Source organism: Taudactylus pleione, unplaced genomic scaffold, assembly GCF_031769625.1.
Source record: "Taudactylus pleione unplaced genomic scaffold, aTauple2 ptg000205l, whole genome shotgun sequence".
In the NCBI taxonomy this organism is placed as follows: domain Eukaryota; kingdom Metazoa; phylum Chordata; class Amphibia; order Anura; family Myobatrachidae; genus Taudactylus; species Taudactylus pleione.
Window position 1 is genome coordinate 5,133,012 of NW_028284607.1, and position 24,774 is coordinate 5,157,785.

General features: G+C 44.1%; 1 protein-coding gene across 1 annotated transcript in view; it reads right to left on the minus strand.

Moving 5' to 3' along the window:
• GGT1 (gamma-glutamyltransferase 1) overlaps positions 1–24,774 on the minus strand; it is a 138,241-nt gene that overhangs the window by 19,225 nt on the left and 94,242 nt on the right. Inside the window, exon 5 of the mRNA XM_088477964.1 lies at positions 5,710–5,902. Within this exon, the coding sequence (XP_088334090.1) occupies positions 5,710–5,902 (193 nt within the window). The remainder of the gene's footprint in view (positions 1–5,709; positions 5,903–24,774) is intronic.

Sequence of the window (24,774 nt, forward strand, 5' to 3'; positions counted from 1 at the left end):
GGCCTATCAACAGGGGTATATATCCGGTTCCTGTGCTCCAGGTAGTTGCCTGAACAATCATTGTCGCCACTAGTGTAACTAGGGGAGTCTCGTTCCAGGTTCCCGTGCTTTCAGTGTGTTTCTTCCAGAGCTTCTGAGCTATCTCATCACAGTGCCTTTACTATCAGCAGCCTGTGTGAAAGCTAACCTCCATCTCTCCACAGTGCCTTTACTAATCACAGCCTGTGTGCAAGTTTAACCTCCATCTCACCACAGTGCCTTTACTAATCAACAGCCTGTGTGCAAGTTTAACCTCCATCTCACCACAGTGCTTTTACCATCACAGCCTGTGTGCAAGTTAACCCTTCATCTCACCGCAGTGCTTTTACCATTACAGCCTGTGTGCAAGTTAACCCTTCATCTCATCGCAGTGCCTTCACCATCACAGCCTGTGTGCAGGTTAACCCTTCGACTCATTGCACCCTAGTGCATGATCTCCGGCCGGCAATCCGGTATATACTTCGTGGGATATCCAGCTGTTACCTCAGCCTACCAATAAATCTCCACACCTCTCTAGCCAGCACCTCAAGTGCCTTTCTCCAGCCAGGAGTTCTATCCCACTCCCCACGTGCCTATTCCAGGCATTACCCTTGGGCCACGGGTGTTTTTGATTCTCTTTTCCCTGCAGGCCTTGGTCACCAAGTCAAAGGACAGCGACCTGCTTACAGGGAGCCGCACAAGCCCATATCCCACTTGGAGGGGTCACTGGCGAACACCTCCTTGTGAGTTAGACTCCGCACCATTGACTAGGTCTAGCCAACGACCAAGACTTGTGGATGCGGAGATCATACATCCAGGCCCCTCGCCTTTGCCTCCTCCCGCAGCCTCAGACCTCGGCTTTCAAAAACCCGCCTCCCACCGTGACACTATACCCTTAGGTACAGAAGGTGGTTAAGTGATTGTACTCAGTGGTGAGGACAGAGGGGGTCATTCAGACCCACTCGCGAGCAAAGGACGCTCGCAAGCGGGTCGATGTTGTGCGAATGCGCATGCGCACGACGGAGGGAGCTCCGTTGTGCGTATGTGCGAGACCCGGTGAGCGACGAGGAATACGTCGCTCAGGGTCTAGAAACCAAAGGGGGCGTGCTGTCGATGGTGAGAGACAGCACGCCCCCTTTGGTGGGTGTGCCGGGGGCGTGGCTGCCAGACGGAGGCGTTCCCATGGGAACGCCTACCGTCTGAAGCCGGCCCCACTGACATCATTAATGATGTCAGTGGGAGTGATTTTGGCCAAAATCACTCCTGGGCTTGCAGCAGCAAGACCGTACCGCAGGGTCTCGTCGCAAGCCCGATGGTCGCGATGGTCTTGACCATCGCGACCATCTTTTTGGCCGCTCGCGAGCTATGCGAGCGGCCAGGAGGCCGCTCCATTTTCAGGTAGGAGGGCACTGATCCAGAGCGAGCGCTCTGGTCAGAGCGTTTGGCTCTGAATCAGGCCCAGACTACATGATGTGCGATTCCACAGGATGAATTGGTGATGGAACACAGTGGTGTGTACTGTAGCCCTGATTCAGAGCTGGACGCTCTTTGTGAGTGCTCGCTCTGAATCAGGACGGCCTCTTTTGTTTTTTTGGGCGGGATACAGGCCGCTCGCTACGCTGTGGGTGACCACCCTTGTGGTAGGGTCTTGTTCCCGCAAGCCCCAGTGAGCTTCCGGCTCTAATAGAGCTGGAAGCTCACTACTGATGATGTCAGTAGGGCCGCCCACAAACGGCAGGCGTTCCTTCAGGAACGCCTCCGTTTGTCCACTCACCCCCCCACCCAACCTACAAAAGGAGACGAGCTGTCGATCAACATTGACAGCCGCCCCATTTGTAGCGAGCCCCGAAGCGAGAGAATTTCTCTCGCTACGGGGCTTGTGCACGCTGCGCGTGCACAATGCACAACCATCGACCCGCTTGCGAGCACATAGAGCTTGCCGACGGGTCTGAATCAAGCACTGTGTACACAGTGACCCTGATTCAGAGGCGCTCGCTATTTGCAAGCACTCGCTCTGAATCAGGGCGGGACATTTTTTTTTCCACCGGCCTCCAGGCCGCTCGCTAAGCTGTGGGTGACAAACCCACAGCTTTAGCGGGCGGCCTGGCGATGGTCGCGATTATCACGACCATCGGACTAGCGACGAGACCCTTGTGGTAGGGTCTCGTCTACTGCAAGTCCCAGTGGACTTTCTGCTCTAATAGAGCAGGAAGTCCACTACTGACATCACTGGTGATGTCAGTATGGCCGCCCACAAATGGCAGGAACGCCTCCGTTTGTCCAGCCACCCCCCCTGCACGCCTATAAAATGAGGCGAGCTGTCAATCACAATCCACAGCTGCCCCGTCTTGTAGTGAGTCCCGCAGCGAGTGAAAATCTCGCTCGCTATGGGGCTCACGCACGCCGTGTGTGCGCACTGCCCGACAATTGACCCGCTTGCAAGTGCTATACACACGCGCGCGGGACTGAATCAGGCCCAATGTGCGACTCCAGATGCACCGGAGGATGGTTTGGTCATTTGTACACAGAGATTCTCTCGCTCCGGGGCTCGTTACAAACGGGGCGGCTGTAAATGTGACATCTATTAGAGCCAGAATCTCACTGGGGCTTGTGGCAGACGAGACCCTACCACACCTGGCTGCTCACTGGGGCTTGTGGCAGACGCGACCATCACCTGGCCGCCCGCTAAAGCAGGGGGCCGGACAAAAAAAAAAAAGCGGCCACCCTGATTCAGAGTGAGCGCTCGCTTTTTGCGAGCGCCTCTGAATCAGGCCCACTGTACACAATGTGCGACTCCAGATGCACCGGAGGATGGTTGGTAATTGTACCCAGTGGTGTGTACTGTGTACACAAGTGCGACTCCAGATGCACCGGAGGATGGTAACGGGATGCTACAGCAATAACTTTGAGAACGAGGAAAAGGAACCTGGAACAGAATACATACACTGGAAGTGACAACATTGCACAGGCAACTTCCTATTGTCCAGAGCCCAGTTATATACCCTACAGTAGCAGATCATTGGAGGTCAGCGTCAGCTGACCGAGACTATGCTACCATTGGTTAAGGGAACAGTCAGGTGAGAAAGACTAACATGGCGGCGCCAATGGCGGCAACCTCGGAAACCAAGACACGGAGCCACACATGGAAGTCCAAAAAGCACCTAAGGCAGAATCCTCAGTGTGTCACCTGCTGCCGCACCTGACGTCTGACCACACGAGAAGTCAGGGGAAGCCTATGCGGGGTGAGTAACGGCCGATCCTAGGCCGAACCCTGACAGACATCCATAAAGCCTGAAGATTTATTTTAGAAATAGTTGGGCCAAGACATATGCTGATGGTAGACCTTGCAAAGGTATTAAAAGGCCAGCTTTGTAAAGCGGTCTATGACAACCCAGATGGTAGTATATTTATTAGAAGGCAAATAGGTAATGAAGTCCATTGAGATGTGCATCCACGAAGCATTAGGTATTGATAAAGGAAGCAGATGGCCAGCAGGGTCTACCTGGGAATCTTGTGTTGGGCACACTTCGCACAAGCTGCAACATATTCTTTTACATCTTGTTGTAGAGTGGGCCACCAGTAGTTTTGTTGAATAAACTCAAGTGTCTTCTGAACACCTGTATGACCAGCGAAACAGGAAGCATAAGCCCAAAGTAGCAACTTTCTTGTTCTTGGCAACAACTGTCTTTCCAACTGGAGGAGAAGGAACTGTAAAGGTAACATCAATGGATAAAGGATTAATGATGGGTTAAATCCTCCTCACACATGGAGCAAGTCTGATTTATGGTTCCGTGAGACTGGATGAAAAGACACTTGGAAATTGAGCCTAGAAAATAACTTAATCTATATTTTGGGGTAAAAATGTGGGGACTTGGTTCAGAACCCTTTAGACATCCCCCTAATGACTAATTAGGCAACAAAAAAAATTATCTTAATTCACATATCCCCCCAAAATTACATTTTAATTTTTGCGGCGAAAATGTAAAAAGTGTTAGAAAATGTTTCTAAAGTAGTGGGACAGGTATTTTGGGTGGCTGTATGGATGGGGCAGGTGATTTTATTATTGCAAGTGGCTGCAGCAGGTGTATTCTTTAAAAAAAAATTATCTGCACTTTATAAACACAAAAATATACTAGTACCCATTTTAAAGTACCCCCAAATTAACTACAGCAATTATTTTTCCCAAAAGAAAATGCTTTCCAGAATTTTTCCACACTTATGCAAATATGCATATAACAGCCCTTTGACTCAATTTGTTTACCTTAATTACTTTTATTAGGGTTATTAATACACTTCTATATTGATTCCCCATGTCAGTTATGCTATTTAGGGGGCACAAACTGATTTTGCGGGGACGCGCATTGTGAAAGTGCTTCGAAACAGGCGAATGAGGTGAAAACATTGCGCTTTTTGCCGATCTGGGCTTTTCGTGGCTAACTGAATCCAGCCCTTAATAGTACATAAAGCTAAGCTGAGCAGTATTTTAGGAGAGAAATGTAAAAGTTTAAATGAATAAATGCAGCACTCCTAGGGGTATATTTACTGTGCTGGTTTATAAAAGTGGAGTTGTTGCCTATAGAAACCAATCAGATTCTACTTATTAATCTAGCACCTACTAGAAATATAATAGCTAGAATCTGATTGGTTGCTATGGGCAACAACTCCACTTTTATAAACCTGCACTTTAGTAAATATACCCCCTAAAGTGATGGTAGATTAGACTTGATGTGAATTTTTTCCCAACAAAACAAGGTGCAGATTGATTTTTTGGGGGATATTTCCAAACATGAAGTGTTTTATTTCTTCTACTCTAGGAGAGTGCCCAGAGGTGAGATGCAGCTGATTGCTGATTCGGACGGGGCTGGGTGCTTCTCCCCATTAGGCCCCACAACCTCTAATAGAATACTAGTGTATGGGGACAGCGTGCCATTTCGTGAGAGAAAGGTAAGAAGGAGATAACTGTAATACCTCTTGCATTACCTTTTTGATGAATGGCCCGAAAACCTAATTTCTACAAAAGCAGGTGAAAATTTTCATTTTCACCTGCTTTTGTAGAAATTAAGTGGTAATGAATAGAGGGGGTCATTCAGACCCGTTCGCGAGCAAAGGACGCTCGCAAACGGGTCGATGTTGCCCCACTGCGCATGCGCACGACGGAGGGAGCTCCGTTGTGCGCATGCGCGAGTCCCGGAGAGCGACGGGCTCTCCGTCGCTCCGGGTCTCGCACCAAAGGGGGTGTGCTGTCAATGTTGATTGACAGCACGCCCCCTTTGGTGGGCGTGCCGGGGGTGTGCCTGCCAGACGGAGGTGTTCCCATGGGTCTCCGTCGCAAGCCCGATGGTCGTGATGGTCGTGATGGACACTCGCATAAGTTGTGGGTGGTAACCCACAGCTATGCGAGCGTAAATGAGGACGCTCCTAAAACAGGTAGGAGGGCCCTGATTCAGAGCGAGCGCTCTGGTCAGAGCGTTCAGCTCTGAATCAGGCCCAGAGCCCTTAATAAGGGCTACATGATGAGTAATGGTGTAAAATTCATAGAAATGGAAAATGCTCTGATTAATGCAAATCATAGTAGACACAATAAATAATCTCTAGAAGAAAATAGCTTAATCTTAAAGCTGACCGGAGCATCTGAAAGCTCACAAAGTGAATTTGCAGTCTATATTAGTGACCTTGTATAGTGGTTCTTACCAGAGTGACTTGTCTTGTTCAATAACTGCCTTGGATGAATTCAGACCCTGGGACAGGCCCAACCCAACTTCAAATCCCTCACGTGCCAACTTTATGCTAGGCTCAAACAGGCGTTTCCATGGCAACTTGCCATGCCGCTGGTGTGCTATTTGGTATCCTTTGACCTCTCCTGGCACTGCAATGGACAATCCTCCTGTAGAAGATAATGGTGTTAAAGGAAAGTAAAAAGTACTGTGCATAGAGAAGGAGGGACAATACTGCCTGTGAAAAAAACATTTATACACAGGGAAAGATTGTGGTATAAAGTGTATTGTGATCAGAACATGAACATAAGATTCTAGAAAAGAGCACACTATAGATAATATACAGAGGTAACTTACTACTGTGCCTCCAGTTCTCAAGTAATAAATGTGTGTAGTCCAACATGCCTGCTGAGGCATAGGGGTCTATTCATGAAGTTCTAGGGGTCTATTCAGGTCTATTCAGTTCAATGTGATCTATAGTTTTGATAAGTAGCAATTCATGTAACCCTTACCTGTTCTGTGATAAGATGAGGTATCTCGAGGTACGGTGGTCAGGTTTTCCCTGTGGTTTCTCTGTGTTTGTTTTTTTTCATATACAATCTGTGTACATTCGCTGTTGTCATCTGCATACTGGGCATGCTCTGGCAGCTCCTAGGAATATTCAGTGCGCCTGTGTGCAATGGGTGATGGGATACAAAGGGGCAGAGCTAACACAGAGGTCGGCCTCGAGGACAGGCAAGTAATCCACAACCCTGTCCCTTTCAATGAAGATACATGCACTCCTCCATCCTCAGATGGCAAATGCAGTACCAGCAGAGGAGCGGAAGGCTGAGCTTTCCTCTCCTTTATGAATTGCACTTACCATACAAATGTATGGTGATGCGATACACACAGGAGCGAGTTCCCTTCCCCCATCTGGAGAAGTAATAAACTTCTCCAGCGGTACCTTGCTATTTGAATCACACAAAGCAGAGGAATACCCTGTTTTCAGATAAACAGGACACTTCACTGCTTCATGAATAGACCCCATAGTCCACTAAACTCTGTTGCCATTATACTTAACAACTTGTGATGTCCTTCTCCTGGTAGATGTACAATTCAACTTTGCATCTGGGTTGCACTTAGCTTTGAATGTATATTTGCAGGGTATGTTTTTTCCCCTGCTAGCAGTTTAGTGACTATTCAGGTTTATTAGTCATGCTTGGACTATTTCTTCTTCAGTCACCTGTCTGTTGGTTCTGTTTAGCCACCTTCAGTTGGTTTCTCCATCTGTGGGTTTCCATACACAACTTGCACACTTACTTTGTATGAGGCATACAGGTGGTTTACAATTGTTTTCCCTTGTAGAACACCATACATTTTCCTCTGTTCTTGACTATGGGCCTGATTCACACATGATGTGTCCATTTCCATTAACGCCATCACTCTCAGTAAGAATTTATTTGCAAATTGATTGACAGGAGGGAACAGTTTGTTGGAGGAAATGGGGGGGTGGCGACTCAAATGTAGGCATGTTTTAGGGGCCTACCTCAGACTGCTGCTGCGATCACACACGCAGTAAAAATGTCTCCGGCGTCTACGCCACCATAAGGTTACTTAGAAGTCGGATAATTGACTGATCTGCGACTCAGTCATTTCGATTTGCAAAGCCGCTGGTGGACATCTCAATATAAATCCTGGCGGCTGCAAGATTTGCATATTTTCGCCCAGCCAAGGCGTACAGATTTGCAGCTGCTGCAGAATTAGCGTACATCTCTGATTCAAGACCTGTGTTCCTATCACGACCCTACACTGAACTCAATCATTTGTTTAGAAGAAGTATTGTTGGTCAGTTTAGAGTTGGATTTCTCCTCTGTACTGAAATCTAAAGAGGCCATCATATCATCCCTTAAGACCGATAAATGTCTAGAAAATAAATATGTGTCTAAGGTTTTGGATTTTTTGGTTCTTTGGATTTTTAGCTAATGTGTATCACTTTGATTAATGCCAACACGTTTTTTTGTGCACGTAGGTTGCTTAGCAACAGGGTGCGCCTTGCTGACATCACTTTCCCTCGACGTCTTCACGGACAGGATCCCGGGCAGCGGCGTCCAGCAAGTACTGGTGAAGGGTATTTAAAGTGAGACTGTATTTATTTGTATTTGTTATGCTGTTCCTGATGAAGGCGCTACACTAAAGCGCTGAAACGTTGATATTACAACGCTATGTTTTGAGTGATTTATTTGACTGGAGTGCCGCCGTTTTCTATGGTACATGTTTCACAGTGATTTCGGCTGTGCATATAGAGGGCACCCGGACAGTATGGAGACCATGTAAGTGCCGGATTAAGTATCTATATATACATATATATATATATATATATATCTATATATATATATATGCACTTTGCTGTATGCTGATTCTCAGATAAGCTGTGTTTTACTAGTTTTAATATATGGGCATTCATTTGCAATATTGAAGCTCTGAAATTGTAAACTGTGTAACACTATGTATGTCTATTTTTATGTTTTTGGATTCCCATTAAAACTGTGAAAAACACTACTGATGTCTGTGACCTTATGAGGATCTTCACAAAGTACATGAGATAAGCTGTCATAATTTTATGCATATGGCACGGGTTCACTCTTAGCCCTCTTCACACAATTTTGGTGTTGCTTTCACAGTTATTGCACTAGGAGGCGCCCTTGTTTTTTGTTTTATATATATATATATATATATATATATATATATTTATATATCTATATATATACATACATACATACATATACACACACACACACACACACAATACTTAATCTGTCAAACACCATATTATATTATTGATTTGAACAGAAGGGTTAGAAATAATGATAAATAGTATGTCAAAAATGTATTAATATTCATAATAATAATATATATAACATAAAAGAAACCACTAGAGGGATTTTTCTCAAATAATAACATAATGACTCTCTGGGGAGAGAAGAAAAAAAAAAGAGTTCCATTCCAGTGTATGGATTACAAAATAACTATCAGATCCAGCGGTATATGATTATCCTTTTAATGACCCACAGATATTGGGATATAAGACACATCCCATAGAAGGACGATTAGGACACACCTCTGACAAAATCGCCAGGTGCAAAGAAACGCATTAGGAAGTCCTGTGGCATCCATTGGTACATGCTCCCGTACATGAATAGAGAGCTCTTTAGCTGCAACATGCTGGAGTATCTCGCGGCTCACCGTGAAACGAACACTCCCAGCCGGCTCCACTTGTCTTCAGACTGCAATCTAAGGGCTATTTCACACATGCTGGTTTTAACCGGGCAAAAAGCCGCCCGGTATTTAATCGGCTGTGAAATATAGTACCGTAGGGAAAGGACAGGCTCCTTTCACACGGCACAGTCACGACACGGTCGCCGTGATATAGCCGGAAAAAAGTACTATGCAGGATGGTGCCGTGCAGTGGCCGTGCCGTCCCTGCACGCCAGTAGTGTAAAGGAAACAATGTTTCACACACTGGCTTCTGCCGGGCTTCTTCTTGCCTGGCTGGCCAAAACCGGCATGTGTGAAATAGCCCTTACTCTACTACCTGGACGCAGCTTCTCTCCTAAGACAGCCTACTTGCCGCGGTCACAACCAGCCAGTGTGTTCCACGTGCAGATGCTGGCGGAACATTGGCCAGCACCATCAGCTAAGAGATCCCGGCGCCGGCTCTAATCCTATAAGATCGGCTATTAACAGAGGCCATCCACGGGATGGACCGGCAGGCGAATTTCAAAATAATCTACACACCGGCTATACGGAAATCCTTCTGAACCTTTTTAATTATTAACAGCACAAAAGTGGCTTCACTATCGGAGATTGCACCAGCATCCCCTTAATTAAGGAATTACTGTCTAAAGATTTGCCAGTGCCAGTTTCTTATATTTGACTACAAAGTCCATTGTGTCCAAAAGAGCTATCTCTAAATACACTATCCAAGCCACAGCTAATTGAAGGAACCACAGTATTTACAATTAATATACTTTGTTGGAAACTTCATTTTGCAAGTTCTCTTTGTGTGAATAGAGGATTCCTTCATATTTTTATGTACTCGAAGTGCTAATTACTTGTGGAAGTTGCCTTAGGTGCAATTGACATATATATATGTGTGTAATTTGTATTAGATTATACCCATTTTTTAGAAATTGTTCTAAAATTTTATGTGTGTTTTATTAAATTGTGATCTTATTTTTTATTTATTTATAGTCCTTTTTATTTCACTGTTCCATTGCTGGACATATTGTATTCACTGGAGACCAAGCGCTGCTGCGTATTTATTTTCTAGTATTCCTTTGTGTTATAGGTGGCGGCGATCATCTAGTGGCAGTTACTTAAATTTGGTCTTTTGTGCTCTCCTTTGCACAGCACCAAGGGTAATTACGTTTGATAATTGTCTACTCCTGGTCTAGGATTCTGTATCTTTGGGAACTCTGACGCAAGGTTTCTCATCATGCCAAAGTTCCTATAACGTTTTCTGAAGTATTCTGGAGAATAATCTGTGTTGCAAGTATTTAGTTGTCATTCTACTTCAAAACAGTATTTTTCAGATAACATTGTGTCCCCCAGCATACATCTGATCATTTCTGGGTTCATTTCAGGGTTCTGTTTTTCCTTTCAGCTACTTTATTTTGCTCTGGTCTATGTGCAACTGTCTTTTGACGCTCTATGTAGTGTCGTCTTAAGAAGTTCTCTATTAACTTGTCGTTTGTCATTGTTAGTTTGGCCCCATTTCATGAATGTTATTACCAGCAGCATATTTTGTTTAGTGATACTAATAAATATGCCGCTGGTATTTAATGTTACTTACCCCTCCGGCAAGGTACAGTGACATCCCCCTCCTCGGTGGCATCCTCCACTCTGTTTATGGCAGCCAATCGCGAGGACACAGCAAAGCCTTGATGCTGGCAATGAGGACCATATCGCTCTTGCCATCTATAGATGGTGTAAGCAATACAGTGACAAACAGCGGTAATCTTAGTTTACTGCTGTTTGCTAAATGCTGACAGAAGAACATAACCTCTTTAGTGAGTGCTAAAGGGGTTATATCTTGCTCTTAAATGGGACCCTTAGTCCTGTAGTTTGACCTAGATTTGATCTTTGTTAGATAAGTTACTGTATCTGTAAAAGTCATTATGTATCGGTTGCCTTCTAGTATGGGTCATTTCATAGGAGCAGGGCCGTATTAAGGTCTGTGGGGGTCCCTGGGCAACAAACGTGTGGGGGCCCCTATCAATAAAAGTGTTTTTTTTTCTATTTTATATATATATATATATGTATATATATATATATATATATATATAAACAACAGGCTCAATCCACGGCACTCAACCATCTGGGGTGCCCTTGGTATGTGACCACACCATCTACATAAAAAATATCATATAAACTCGGTACTCACATGCTTTTCAAACTGCAACTCCTTTGAACATAGGGAATGTTGGTTCCAAAATATTGCAATAATTTGTAAAGCTGGCCACCGCTTCACGGTCATTCCCATCTAGCCAGTCCCTACACTGATTCTCAGATAAATGAACTTGATCTGCCATCTTGGGCTCAAGCTTGCATACATTCTAAACATGAAACTGGGTCCTGCCTTAAAGAGACAGGACCACACCCAGGGCTATCAGTTAATAAGCACCTGGAAAAAGAAAAAAGTTTGTCTTACATTTGAAAAACAGGGTGCCCTAGCAAGTGTGACCACAAAATTTAAATAAACAACAGGCTCAATCCACGGCACTTAACCATCTGGGGTGCCCTTGGTATGTGACCACACCATCTACATAAAAAATATCATACAAACTCGGCACTCACATGCTTTTCAAACTGCAACTCCTTTGAACATAGGGAATGTTGGTTCCAAAATATATTACATTTTGTGGCAGCCTGGCATTGAAGCAGCTGGGCAGTGGGTGCAGGGATTGCTGGTGTTGTGTGAGGGAATGAAATGGATCCCCTTCCGTTTGTGAGGCTTCTATGGCCAGATGAAGATGGAGCATTCAGGCTGGAGGCTGGCAGAGGAGGATCTGGAGGCGGAGCCATCAGTGTGACTGCTCCGTGCTCCACAAAGTCTTATGGCTGGAGCTGCTGCAGCTGGGCATGCGCAGCAGCTCCCCCGTCGGCCATGTTTTTTTTTAACTAGCTGCCCGATCAGAGCTTAATCTTCGATCGCGGAAAACCCGGCGAGGGGGGGGGGGGGCGGTAAATGAAAGGCAGGCTGTGTGGACACCGGCCACCAAAGGCACATGCCCAGCGGGAACTGGCCCGGGGTCTTGGCGGCTCTGTTAAGGAAAAAAAAGTTGATGTAGTTCGGGGACAGTGTGTGGGGGCCCCTTATGTGTGGGGGCCCCGGGACGATCGCCCCTGTGGTCTTGAGGACCTGCTCTTGCTTATTTTAGGAATTGTTGACCTTCTTAGCTTTAGATTTATTACAGCAATCACACTCCATAATTGCAGGACATGTGGAGTGTATGGGATCATTTTGTCAAGTCATGCTTTTGAAGTTCCTTGTAAGCTTTCTCGGTGTCTGTGTTCCACATGTGAAGGCAATTACCATGTATTTGTGTGCTTTGTCTCACCTGTTGGCTATCACCTTTCTTCCATTAAGATTATTACCCTTGTCATTTCTGAATTTCATGGGATGTCCTTTATTTTCTACTTACAAACAAGAGCTAGGAATATAAAGAACATCCTTAACTGGTACTGCCATATTGTTCTCATTTGTATTGGAGCACATTATGAGACCATGCAAAATTCCTCCAGTGATACCACTTCCATTTTGTAACGCATATCAAGTTCTGTGAAAACGTTTCTAGAACATGTCAAGTGTCAGGCAGACTGCATAGAAATGTGGATACCAGCTGATTACACTTTTCCCTAACCTATTGACTGGAGTTGCGTTACTGTCTCTAGCATTCACTTCATATGCTCCTGCATGTCTTTTCCTTTGCCAAATCTCATTGATAGATATAGTTTCCTCAGCATAAACAGCTTATTGTTTAAACTGAATCTTTCATGCAGCTCCTGAATTAGCTGGTCATCTTCAACTAATAGACTAATGGTGGCTCATGCCTGACTGGCTTTCTTATCCTGTTCTTGGTTATTAACCTGTGGTCTGTCTGGGGTAATAACCTTGTTCATCTCTGGATAGCAGCATCTCAACTCCTACAATTGATAATTCTCATTATTCAGTTTAGCCACTTATAGTATAAGCTCTGAGCTACTGACCATTTTGTTATCTTTTTCCTTCTTTACAGTCTTGCTCACATATATTCTGCAGATTTCAATTACAAATTGCTTGTATTTGGGGCTTGGATGCCATTGAGAAAGGCAGCGTGTGCTCGGAGCTCCGTGTAGGGCGTCCTGTTTACTATCCTTCCCACTTCCCCTTCCTGTCCAAGTGTAACATCCGCAGTCCCCTTGACCGCTGTGACTCTGCGGGTGCTACTGAAATGGTGCCCGGGGAGCGCCCAGACCATCAGAACTCTTCCAGGCTCCTAGCCACAATTACCCCTGAGCAGCGGCCCCTGACTTGGCAGGAAGCGCTGACAGACAGCTTCTTGCTGGTGGGGCACCATTCATGCTCTCCTCTCCTTGATACAGGAGACGCCGGCGCCCATCTTGGGAAGCAGACTCTAGCGGCTAAGTTACTTTGCAGCTTGCCTGCTCACCACAGCTACTCAGGCAAGCTTTTTATTTTTCTCTGTACCCTTTCTCTATTCAGTGTAACATTACTGTGAGAAAGGGGAAGATGGAGTGACCACCATTAAGTTACCCATTTGTTTTATTATTCCCTCTTGTTAACTTAACTTAATCCTAAACCTAGAAATATACACACTGACACATGTATATGGAATTAAAAGAGGTCACAGCCAGAATTTATTGATCAAATTGAAAATACTAGAATAGGTGGCAAGAAGAAAGCAGTGCTTTGAGGCCACAGCCCAATGGATACTAATAGTAAATTATAGGGGTGGATTCCCACCCTGCCAAGCCTGACCTGGGGCAGTACCATCCTCTCTTAATTGGCACAGCCTTTGCACCTCCCTTGGAACGGAGACCAGGTCCCCCCTTTAGGCGGTGACCAAACTTGCCACTCTCAATAGAAAGATGCTACCACAGGCACTCTTGCGCTAATAATAGGCCGCCCATGAGCACTACTTCCCGCCAGGCTGCACCTCTATCTGTTGGGAGTAACCACAGAGAATGCACAATCCAATAAAAGAAAAAATTATCAAAACCATCTGAACGGGTGGGTGGGGTTGAATAAACTGGAAAGAGGAAGATGGCTCCCCTCACTAGGCTATTTATATGGGACCTTCAAGCCCTACCATAAATCCTACCATAGGCTTATACTCAAGTGACCAATAACTAACCGCACCACCACCAGCCTTAACCCTTAACTTACCTAACAAAATTACATATCAAACAGGGTGCTTATCTATCCTCAAACTTATTCAGGTATTCAGAAGCATAAAGGGTTCCCCGTTCCCTCTGCTGCATCGTCTTTATAAAGAAAGAAGACTTTTGGATTGCTATATTGCATACCGTTGACATTTATTTTTACATCTCTAGTGTGAGGTCCATTTATAGGGGACATTATTGCACCATATTATACTATGTAGAATAAATAACTGCAATTTTTAATTTTTCTGTTTCCCTCTGTTCTATTTTTAATACTCCCTCGCCACCTAGTGGGAATATGGATAAATTCATCATGCCATCCACTCAAGTTCCCAACGTGCAAAGGCTGGCAAGAAAGGGGATAACTGCGTCAATGACCATTCGGATTCAGAATCTGCAGGTCCTGACAGTTTTACCGCATCCAACACATCCCCTCTTCACTCAAACACATTTCCTCAGCTACACTGACCTGCTTACCCAATAATGCATGATGATATGGTTTGTGTGATCAAAGAAACAATAGCTCCTATAATGGAGCAACATGTAAAACAAATTTGCTAAAGCACATAAGGATATCAACGCGCATCTAGTCTCCATGGTCCTGCAGGTGGTCACTAATGAAACAAAAATAGGGGAGCACGGGCAAGCCATTTTATGATTTGCAACAACAAATGCAAATATTACAGAAGCATAATCACCAACTTCTAAATAAGGTAGACGACTTGGAGAATCGGTCTCAAATAAATAATTTAAGAATAGTTGAACTGCCTGAAAGTCTAAAGGGCCCTGAATTAACAAAGTTCCTTTATACTGACCTATTAGTAGCTGATGATTTTCCTGATTTTGCTATAGAAAGGGCACATAGACTGGGACCATTCAGTGACTCTAAGTGACCTCACAATGTCATTTTCCACCGTCTTCATTTTTTCTCACAAAGTTATAGTTTGCTCAGCAGCCTGCAAAATGGGCAGCATTGTATGGCAGAAGTGACTATTACTACGTTTTCAGGATTACTCGGCAGAGGTAAGTAACTCGTGCCGTAAGGAGATAACTCCAATTAGTTTCAAATTAATTTAAGCACAGAGGAAGTTTGCTTTACTGTTCCCAGGTAGACTAAGAATTTTAGGGAAAAGATTATAAGGACTTTAATACTGCGGATGACACGACTGCATTTCTAGAGGAAGAGGTGACTGAGAGCGAAGTTGCTTCCATCTAATAGTCGTCTATTGACCATCTGATGTGTATAAATCTACTGTTATATTTTACAATTCGTTCTTTTATATGTGCTGCGGTTAACAGTGAGCTCCCCTTTGTGGGTGAATCTATTTAGCTGAAAATGTTTTCTTTCACTAGACATGTTTTATTTTCTATATTAGCATTATTTTCTTGTTACAAGTTATGTAATCCTGTCTTTATAACATTTGACTCTCTTATTATATATATTAGGGGTGAGCGGGTTCGGATTTCTGAAATCCGAACCCCCCCGAGCCCCCCCGATCCGAGGCAGATCCGAGTCAGGCTCGACTTTTCCCGCCTGACTCGGATCTGAAATCGAGGCAAAACGTCATCATCCCGCCTTCCGAGTCTCACGGGTTTTGGATCCTATATAAGGTACCCACGTCGGCGCCATTTTCTCACTCGGCTGTGGACAGTGAAGAGGGAGGGTGGGAGTTAGGGCTGGCTGGGCTGTGTAGTGTAGTGTAGTGTAGTGCAGAGTAGTGTTGTGCTGTGCTGTGTTGCGCTGTGCTGCTGTTGTCCACTACTTCAAAGTCCATAGGGGCTGGCTGTGTTGTGCTGTGCTGCTGTTGTTAATAGGGGCTGTGTCCACTACTTCAAAGTCCATAGGGGCTGGCTGGACTGTGTTGTGTCCCAGTCCTAAAGGGGTGCTGTAGTGTTGTCCAGGGGGTGCTCTGTCCATCAGGGGTGCTCCCCCCAAGTGCTAAAAAAATAATATTTTTTGTGTGTTTGTGAATTGTGTGCGCAGTAGCCGCACGTGCATCAACAAAGTAGTGCCAAGCGTGCGCCTGTGTCATAAGTAAAGGGCCGGCTGGCTTGACCGTTAAAGGGTGCTGTAACCCCCAAAGTACACTCCAAACCAAAAAAATATATATTTTCTGTGTTTGTGAATTGTGTGCGCAGTAGCCGCACGTGCATCAACAAAGTAGTGCCAAGCGTGCGCCTGTGTCATAAGTAAAGGGCCGGCTGGCTTGACCGTTAAAGGGTGCTGTAACCCCCAAAGTACACTCCAGTCCAAACCAAAAAAAAATATTATTTTCTGTGTTTGTGAATTGTGTGCGCAGTAGCCGCACGTGCATCAACAAAGTAGTGCCAAGCGTGCGCCTGTGTCATAAGTAAAGGGCCGGCTGGCTTGACCGTTAAAGGGTGCTGTAACCCCCAAAGTACACTCCAGTCCAAACCAGAAAAAAAATAATTTTCTGTGTTTGTGAATTGTGTGCGCAGTAGCCGCACGTGCATCAACAAAGTAGTGCCAAGCGTGCGCCTGTGTCATAAGTAAAGGGCCAGCTGGCTTGACCGTTAAAGGGTGCTGTAACCCCCAAAGTACACTCCAGTCCAAACCAAAAAAAAAATTATTTTCTGTGTTTGTGAATTGTGTGCGCTGTGGCTGCACGTGCATCAACAAAGGAGCAGCGCCAAGCGTGCGCCTGTGTCCTATAAGTAAAGAGCCAGCTGGCTCATTTCTTAAAGGGTGGTGTAACCCACAAAGTGCACTACTCTCCAGCAAAAATAAAAAAATATTTTCTGTGTTTGTGTGCGCTTTAGCCGCACGTATATATCAATATAACATAAATGGAGGACCAAACTTTCTCAGATAAAAATAAAATAGGGAAAGATCAAGAACCACTTCCTCCTAGTGCTGTTGCTGCTGCTGGGAGTTGTTCATCATCCCAGAGAGGAAGTAGGAACATCAGTACTTGTACTAAACAATTGACCCTCCAACAGTCCCTAGCGATGAGGATGAAGTACGACAGCAGTCATCCTGAAGCAAAACGTATAACTGAGGCCTTGACTACTATGTTGGTGTTAGACGTGCGTCCGGTATCCGCCATTAGTGCAGTGGGATTTAGACAATTGATGGAGGTAGTGTGTCCCCGGTTCCAAATCCCGTCTAGATTCCACCTGCATCCTCAAAGCAGCAGCAACAAGCGTGCGTCTGTCTGTCTGTTAAAGGGTGGTGACACCCTCAAAGTGTGCTACACAAACAATAAAAATATTGTCCTTTTTTTTTCTGTCTTTGTGAATTGTGTGGGCTGTAGCCGCACTTGCATCCTCAAAGCAGCAGCGACAAGCGTGCGTCTGTCTGTTAAAGGGTGGTGACACCCTCAAAGTGTGCTACACAAACAATAAAAATATTGTTCTTTTTTTTCTGTCTTTGTGAAATGTGTGGGCTGTAGCCGCACCTGCATCCTTAAAGCAGCAGCGACAAGCGTGCGTCTGTCTGTTAAAGGGTGGTGACACCCTCAAAGTGTGCTACACAAACAATAAAAATATTGTTCTTTTTTTTTCTGTCTTTGTGAAATGTGTGGGCTGTAGCCGCACCTGCATCCTTAAAGCAGCAGCGACAAGCGTGCGTCTGTCTGTTAAAGGGTGGTGACACCCTCAAAGTGTGCTACACAAACAATAAAAATATTGCTCTTTTTTTTTCTGTCTTTGCGAAATGTGTGGGCTGTAGCCGCACCTGCATCCTTAAAGCAGCAGCGACAAGCGTGCGTCTGTCTGTTAAAGGGTGGTGACACCCTCAAAGTGTGCTACACAAACAATAAAAATATTGTTCTTTTTTTTCTGTCTTTGTGAATTGTGTGGGCTGTAGCCGCACTTGCATCCTCAAAGCAGCAGCGACAAGCGTGCGTCTGTCTGTTAAAGGGTGGTGACACCCTCAAAGTGTGCTACACAAACAATAAAAATATTGTTCTTTTTTTTTCTGTCTTTGTGAATTGTGTGGGCTGTAGCCGCACTTGCATCCTCAAAGCGGCAGCGACAAGCGTGCGTCTGTCTGTTAAAGGGTGGTGACACCCTCAAAGTGTGCTACACAAACAATAAAAATATTCTTCTTTTTTCTGTCTTTGTGAATTGTGTGGTCTGTAGCCGCACTTGCATCCTCAAAGCAGCAGCGACAAGCGTGCGTCTGTCTGTTAAAGGGTGGTGTAACCCTCAAAGTGTGCTACACAAACAATAAAAATCTTCTTCTTCTTTTTTCTGTCTTTGTGAATTGTGTGGGCTGTAGCCGCACTTGCATCCTCAAAGCAGCAGCGACAAGCGTGCGTCTGTCTGTTAAAGGGTTGTGACACCCTCAAAGTGTGCTACACAAACAATAAAATTATTCTTCTTTTTTCTGTCTTTGTGAATTGTGTGGGCTGTAGCCACACTTGCATCCTCAAAGCAGCAGCGACAAGCATGCGTCTGTCTGTTAAAGGGTGGTGTAACCCTCAAAGTGCTCCAAAAAAGAAAAAACTATTTTTTTAATGTGTTTGTGACTTGTGTGCGATGTAGCCGCACGTGCATCAACATAGTAGCAGCGCCAAGCGTGCGTCTGTCTGTTAAAGGGTGTTGACACCCTCAAAGTGTGCTACACAAACAATAAAAATATTCTTCTTCTTTTTTCTGTCTTTGTGAATTGTGTGGGCTGTAGCCGCACTTGCATCCTCAAAGCAGCAGCGACAAGCGTGCGTCTGTCTGTTAAAGGATTACATCGGTGACAGCATCCAAGTAGGCATGTCAGACAGTCCGTACCTGTACTGGCAGGAAAAAGAAGCAATTTGGAGGTCCCTGTACAAACTGGCTCTATTTTACCTGAGTTGCCCCCCCTCCAGTGTGTACTCCGAAAGAGTGTTTAGTGCAGCCGGGAACCTTGTCAGCGAAAGGCGTAGGAGGTTGCTTCCACAAAATGTGGAGAAGATGATGTTCATAAAATGAATTATCAACTCTTCCAGGGAGACCAGCCTCCAGAACGTACAGAGGGACCTGTGGTTGTGGATTCCAGCGGGGACGAATTAATACTCTGTGAGGATGAGGATGTACACAACACTGAAGAGGGTGAGGAATCGGTGGATGAGGAGGATGAGGACAACATCTTGCCTCCGTAGAGCCAGTTTGTGCAGGGACAGATTAATTGCCAGCTTGTTTTGTGGGGGCCCAAACGAACCAATCATTTCAGCCACAGTCGTGTGGCAGACCCTGGCGCTGAAATGTTTGGTTTGTTAAAGTGTGCATGTCCTGTTTATACAACATAAGGGTGGGTGGGAGGGCCCAAGGACAATTCCATCTTGCACCTCTTTTTTTTCTTTGAATTATGTACTGTTTGGGGCCTAGTTTTTCAAACTGCCATCCTGTCTGCCACTGCAGTGTCACTCCTAGATGGACCACGTGTTTGTGCCGCCCACTCGTATCACTTAGCATAGTCATCCAGCTACCTCGGTGCAACCTTTTGGATATAAAAACACTATTGTGAGGTGTGAGGTGTTCAGAATAGACTGGAAATGAGTGGAAATTAAGGTTATTGAGGTTAATAATAGCATAGGAGCAGAAAAACACACTAATTCTGTGATTTTAGCTGTTTTTATGCTTTTTTAAAAAAAAATACAGATCCAAAACACAAAACCCAGAACCCAAAACACGGAAGGGTGGTTTTGGCAAAACCAATCCAGATCCAAAACACGAAGAAAGATCCAGATCCAAAACACAAAACACGAAAAGTGGCCGGTGCACACCCCTAATATATATATATATATTATAACTTACCTCATCTTCATTTAAATATATAATCTGCTTGGCCTTGGTGCAATTTCTTTGCGCCATGGTAACTTTTTCGCACAAATGGTTCATGGGGGTACCTTACCTATTTACTTTCCTCTTATTTTCTTCTCTCCCTATTATCCTTTTTACCTATCCCTTTTTCCCTCCCACCAAACCCTTCCTACTCCCACGTCTTCAATATGTCCTGCCACATATACTGGGTGTTTGCTAATGTTTTTCATGTGCCCTGGATCTGACCTTTGTAGTGATCTGTAACTATCGTTTCCAATATGCCTAAATCTTGAAAAAGCAGATGTCGCTGTTTTACAAGAAACACATCTAACGGATTCTGAACATCAGGAGCTCTCTATGCTGGGACAACATGTAGTGGCGTTTGCCTCATTTAATTCTAAATCACGCGATGTTGCCATTTTAATACGGAGAAATATCCCTATAAGAGTCACTCAGCAGAGGTTGGACCCAAACGGGCGTTATGTTTTACTCATAGCTGAGATATCTGTAATGTCTTATACTTTCTGCAATGTATATGCACCAGCCGTATATGATAGATCATTTATTACCTCTCTCACCAATTTATTATACCTTTATTTAGGGGAAACCCATCAGCAGTCAGAATCCTAGCATTCCCTTGATTTGGATTAAACTCAATTCTCCAATTTCCACATATGGTCCCTTCCTTTTTAGCTTCATCCACCAAATGTAAAGATGTATTACAGACTGCCTGGAGTGATTAAGCTTTTTCCAATTCTCAGCATCTTAATGACCCTTCTTTATACTGGCAGACTGCAAATGCGGTGTTCAGCAGGAGGGTTCTTTAGCTTCTCATCACAACAAGCACCAGTCGGAGATGATCCAATCAGCTCAAGCTGCCTTGACCCAGACCTATGTAACTCTTCGCTAAACACTCTAGACTTTAAATAGAACAAGTTTTCACGAATGTAAGGTGACTTTTTTACATTGGTGCAGTGGGTCAGTGATCGCAAAGTCCATAACAACAAATATGCATTTCATGTACACGGTAACAAAAATAGCAGACTTATTACGTGGAGACAGAACTAATTCTACTATTTTGGCCCTAGCTGACAATAATGGCTCCCTAAAATATAATGGTCCAGCCATTCTAGACATACTCCAAACTTTTTAGTCCAAACTATATTCTCAGGAGAATACTGATACGGCGAATAAAACTATTTGCACTCCCACAGTTATAGCAACCTTAACCTAACCTATTACTGAACTGGAAGTAACTAATGCCATTAAAGGCCTCAATTCATGTAAGTCTCCAGGCCCAGATGGATGCTCTGGAGAATTTTTATAACATTTTTCAATCTGCTGTAATTGCCCATCTTACAAGTCTTTATAACTCAATTTTCTCTGGCAATCCCCTACCTGTTTATTTTAATGATGCTATTATAAAAGTACTACCTAAACCAGGTAGAGATCCAACCCTTTCTGCTTTATATCCCCTGATTTCATTATTAAATGTAGATCACAAGCTTTTCACAAAAATAATAGCAGAATGGTTTAAATTGGAAGTACCTTCATTGGTGCATCCAGATAAAACCGGCTTTGTATCGGGATGTAGAGCAGTCTCTGACATTCACAAAGTTCTAACTGTATTACAACACTTAGGCACATATTCAATTTGAGGCGAAAAGTCCAGACTTTTCGCCTGTTGGACTTTTCGCCTCTTTCGCCTGAACCGGCAAAACTTGAAGCCGCGAAAAAATAACAGGAATTGTCGGGAAATTATCCTTGGCCCCCCCTAAAGATGTCCTGACATAGGGGATCAATATGGGTACCCCCGTTTTTGCTTGCTGAAGGAAGTCGGGTTTTTAAATAGCCGCAGCAGGTGCATAAATGCGGCTTTGAAGAAGGTGATGCAGAAGAGAATTTAGCATTTTTTTGGGGGAAAAAACTATGGCCATCAAATGTGGGGTACTTGAAAATGGGTGCAAGCATATTTTTAAGTCCCTAAACTGATTTTTTAAAATTCCGCAAAAATGTACCTGCCGCCTGAGCCGTAACTAGACTTTTTGGTGCCCTGTGCCAGAAAGAGCATTGGCGCCCCCCTCATTTTTCAAAGGGACATAATGCACCTAAAAAAGGGCCATGGCTTCATGGGGAAGGGCCAGGGAAGAGATAGGAGAGGCCAGGAGATGCTGGGGATGAAATAAGAGGAAGCTACAATTTAATGAGCCATTTAATGAGCCATTCGCAGTGAGCCATTTAATGAGCCATTCGCCGGCCGTGTGATAATAAACAGAAATTTGACAGGTCCAAACAGCGCCCCCTGACCTGTGGTGCCCTGTGTGAAGGCACCGGCTGCACTACCCTAGCTACGGCCCTGCCTGCCGCTATCACCCGCATTGAAGAAAACACCTGCCACATACTTTGGAACCCCTGTGGATTACATTTAGCTTTTTTAGAAGTCTTTTCCCTTTTTTTTTTTACCCCAAAATGTAAAAAAATTTTGGGTGGAGTCCTGATTTTTTTTTTTTTTACTTTTTTTGACATACATTATTTTTTTGATCCATTCCCAGAGGTGCAGGCTATTTTTTTTAAGCCTGCACCTCTAAACCCCAATTATGCACTTTTTTTCACCAGCTGACGGCAGGCGAAAAATTATCCCCGTTTTTTTACATTGACTTTTCGCACCAAAAGTCAGTGCAATTGAATACGGGGATAATGACAATAGGCGAAAATGACGTCATCGGCGATAATTTATTTTCGCCTCAAATTTAATATGGCCCATAGAGGAGATACATGAAAACAATCTACATATTCTCCTATCACCCGACCAAGAAAAAGCGTTTGATTTGGATTTCCTACTCAAATTGTAACCCTTATTCAATTAATAAATTCGACCTCCTCATCTCGCATTATGGCAAACAATTTTTATCACCTCCATTTTTACTTGGAGGTACCAGTCAAGGCTGCCCTCTCTCCCCGTTATTGTTTGCTCTTGTTTTAGAACCCCTGGCTAATGCCCTCAGGGCCAACACTTCATTTCATTATCTCCCAACCTACGTCATCCAAACCTACAATACTGGAAGAAATTTCCTGTTTTGGTTATTTTGAGGATATGAAATTAATATCATGTAATATGAAGTCTTACCATTAACATGAGCTGACCTGCTGCACCAATGTCCTATTTTCTCTTCTAATTTCCACATTGCTAAATCCAGACTGGAATATCTAGGTATTTTTAATACACACTCTATACATCATATATATGCAGCCAATTTTCCCCAAATTATTGAAAAAATCCAACATTGTATGTCCCACCTGCTCTCATTATTAGGAAGAATTGCGGTCATCGAAAGTGTACTACTCCCAAAACTGGCCTACCCCCTACAGATGCTGCCCGCGTCTCTAACCAGAGCAAATACTGCAAAATGTAGATCAGCCTTCCAGCGATTTATTTGGAACTGTAAAAAACCCAGAATAGCAAGAAATAGACTACTTTAATAGACTACTTTGCACAGACTTATTCCTGTGCAGCAGCATTCCGATATATCACCGACTGGTGCCTGGAGCAATCCCATTTTACTAATCTTCTCCGCAGCAGCTCTTCTACACGTACCTCAGGAATCACCCATAACATTTTCTTTACGGATACATAAGGCTTGGTCTATATATTGCTAAATATTTACCTTTGTGGGACAATCCCGATTTTTTCCCATCTCTTACAGTATCCCATTACAGCACATGGAAACAAAAAGGGATTGTGGCGATTCAAAACATATTTGACCCTGGAGGCATTCTTTACTCCTTCCAACAACTAAAGGATATTTATAGCATTCCTAACTCTCAATTCTTTTTACACCTACAAACCAGACATTATATCAATAGTAAATTGCCTGCCGGCTCATATACCTCACTGCTAGAGCCGCCTACTCCATTCCCTCTACTGTACACATTCCCGTTTCAGGTTGGTTTCTAATTCTCCTTGCTGATTTTGCTTCCTGGTCACTATTCCTCCTCATACGTTACCCTTTCTTACAGTGTTGGTTACCCTAGCGAGAAAGGTTATTCTGCAGATAGATCTCTTAAACAGCTCCCTCTTTGGAAATGCTTAGAATTACTTAACGTACTTTATTATGACAGACGTACAGCAATGTATGACACTGAAAGGGGTGTAACTAAATTCCATAATAAATGGGCAACATACCTTGATTATTTACCCAGCACTACTTCTGATCAGATTATGAAGGTGTTTTAAAACACTGCACGGTCATTGTTAAGTAATATCAATTATACTTTGCCAATTGAAGCTATTTCTACAACTTCAACATAAATAACAAACTATACAACGCTCTCAATGTGATTGACTCCCTCACATCCTAATCCCCTTCCCTATTCCTACATTTGTCTTCCATTCTCTTTTGTATTTATTCATTTTATTTTCTTGACTAAATTCTCTGATTAAATTGAGTTTATTGTTCTCTATTATTTAAAATAAAAACAGAATTCTTAAGAGATCGTTAGAACACATGGTTTCTGAATGACTATCTGAAAAGTACTAAATCAGCTAATCTAATATTTTATTACATATATATGTTTCATAAGATAATGTTATGTTATACAGATTCTGTGATCCAGACTATGGGGGTCATTCAGACCCACTCGCGAGCGGCAGTACGCTCGCAAGTGGGTCGATGTTCCCCATGCGCACGACGGAGGGGAGACCCAGCGAGCGACAGGCTTTCCATCGCTCGGGGTCTCGCACCAAAGGGGGCATGCTGTCGATGTTGATTGACAGCACGCCCCATTTGGTGGGTGTGCCGGGGGCGTGCCTGCCAGACGGAGGCGTTCCCATGGGAACGCCTACCGTCTCAAG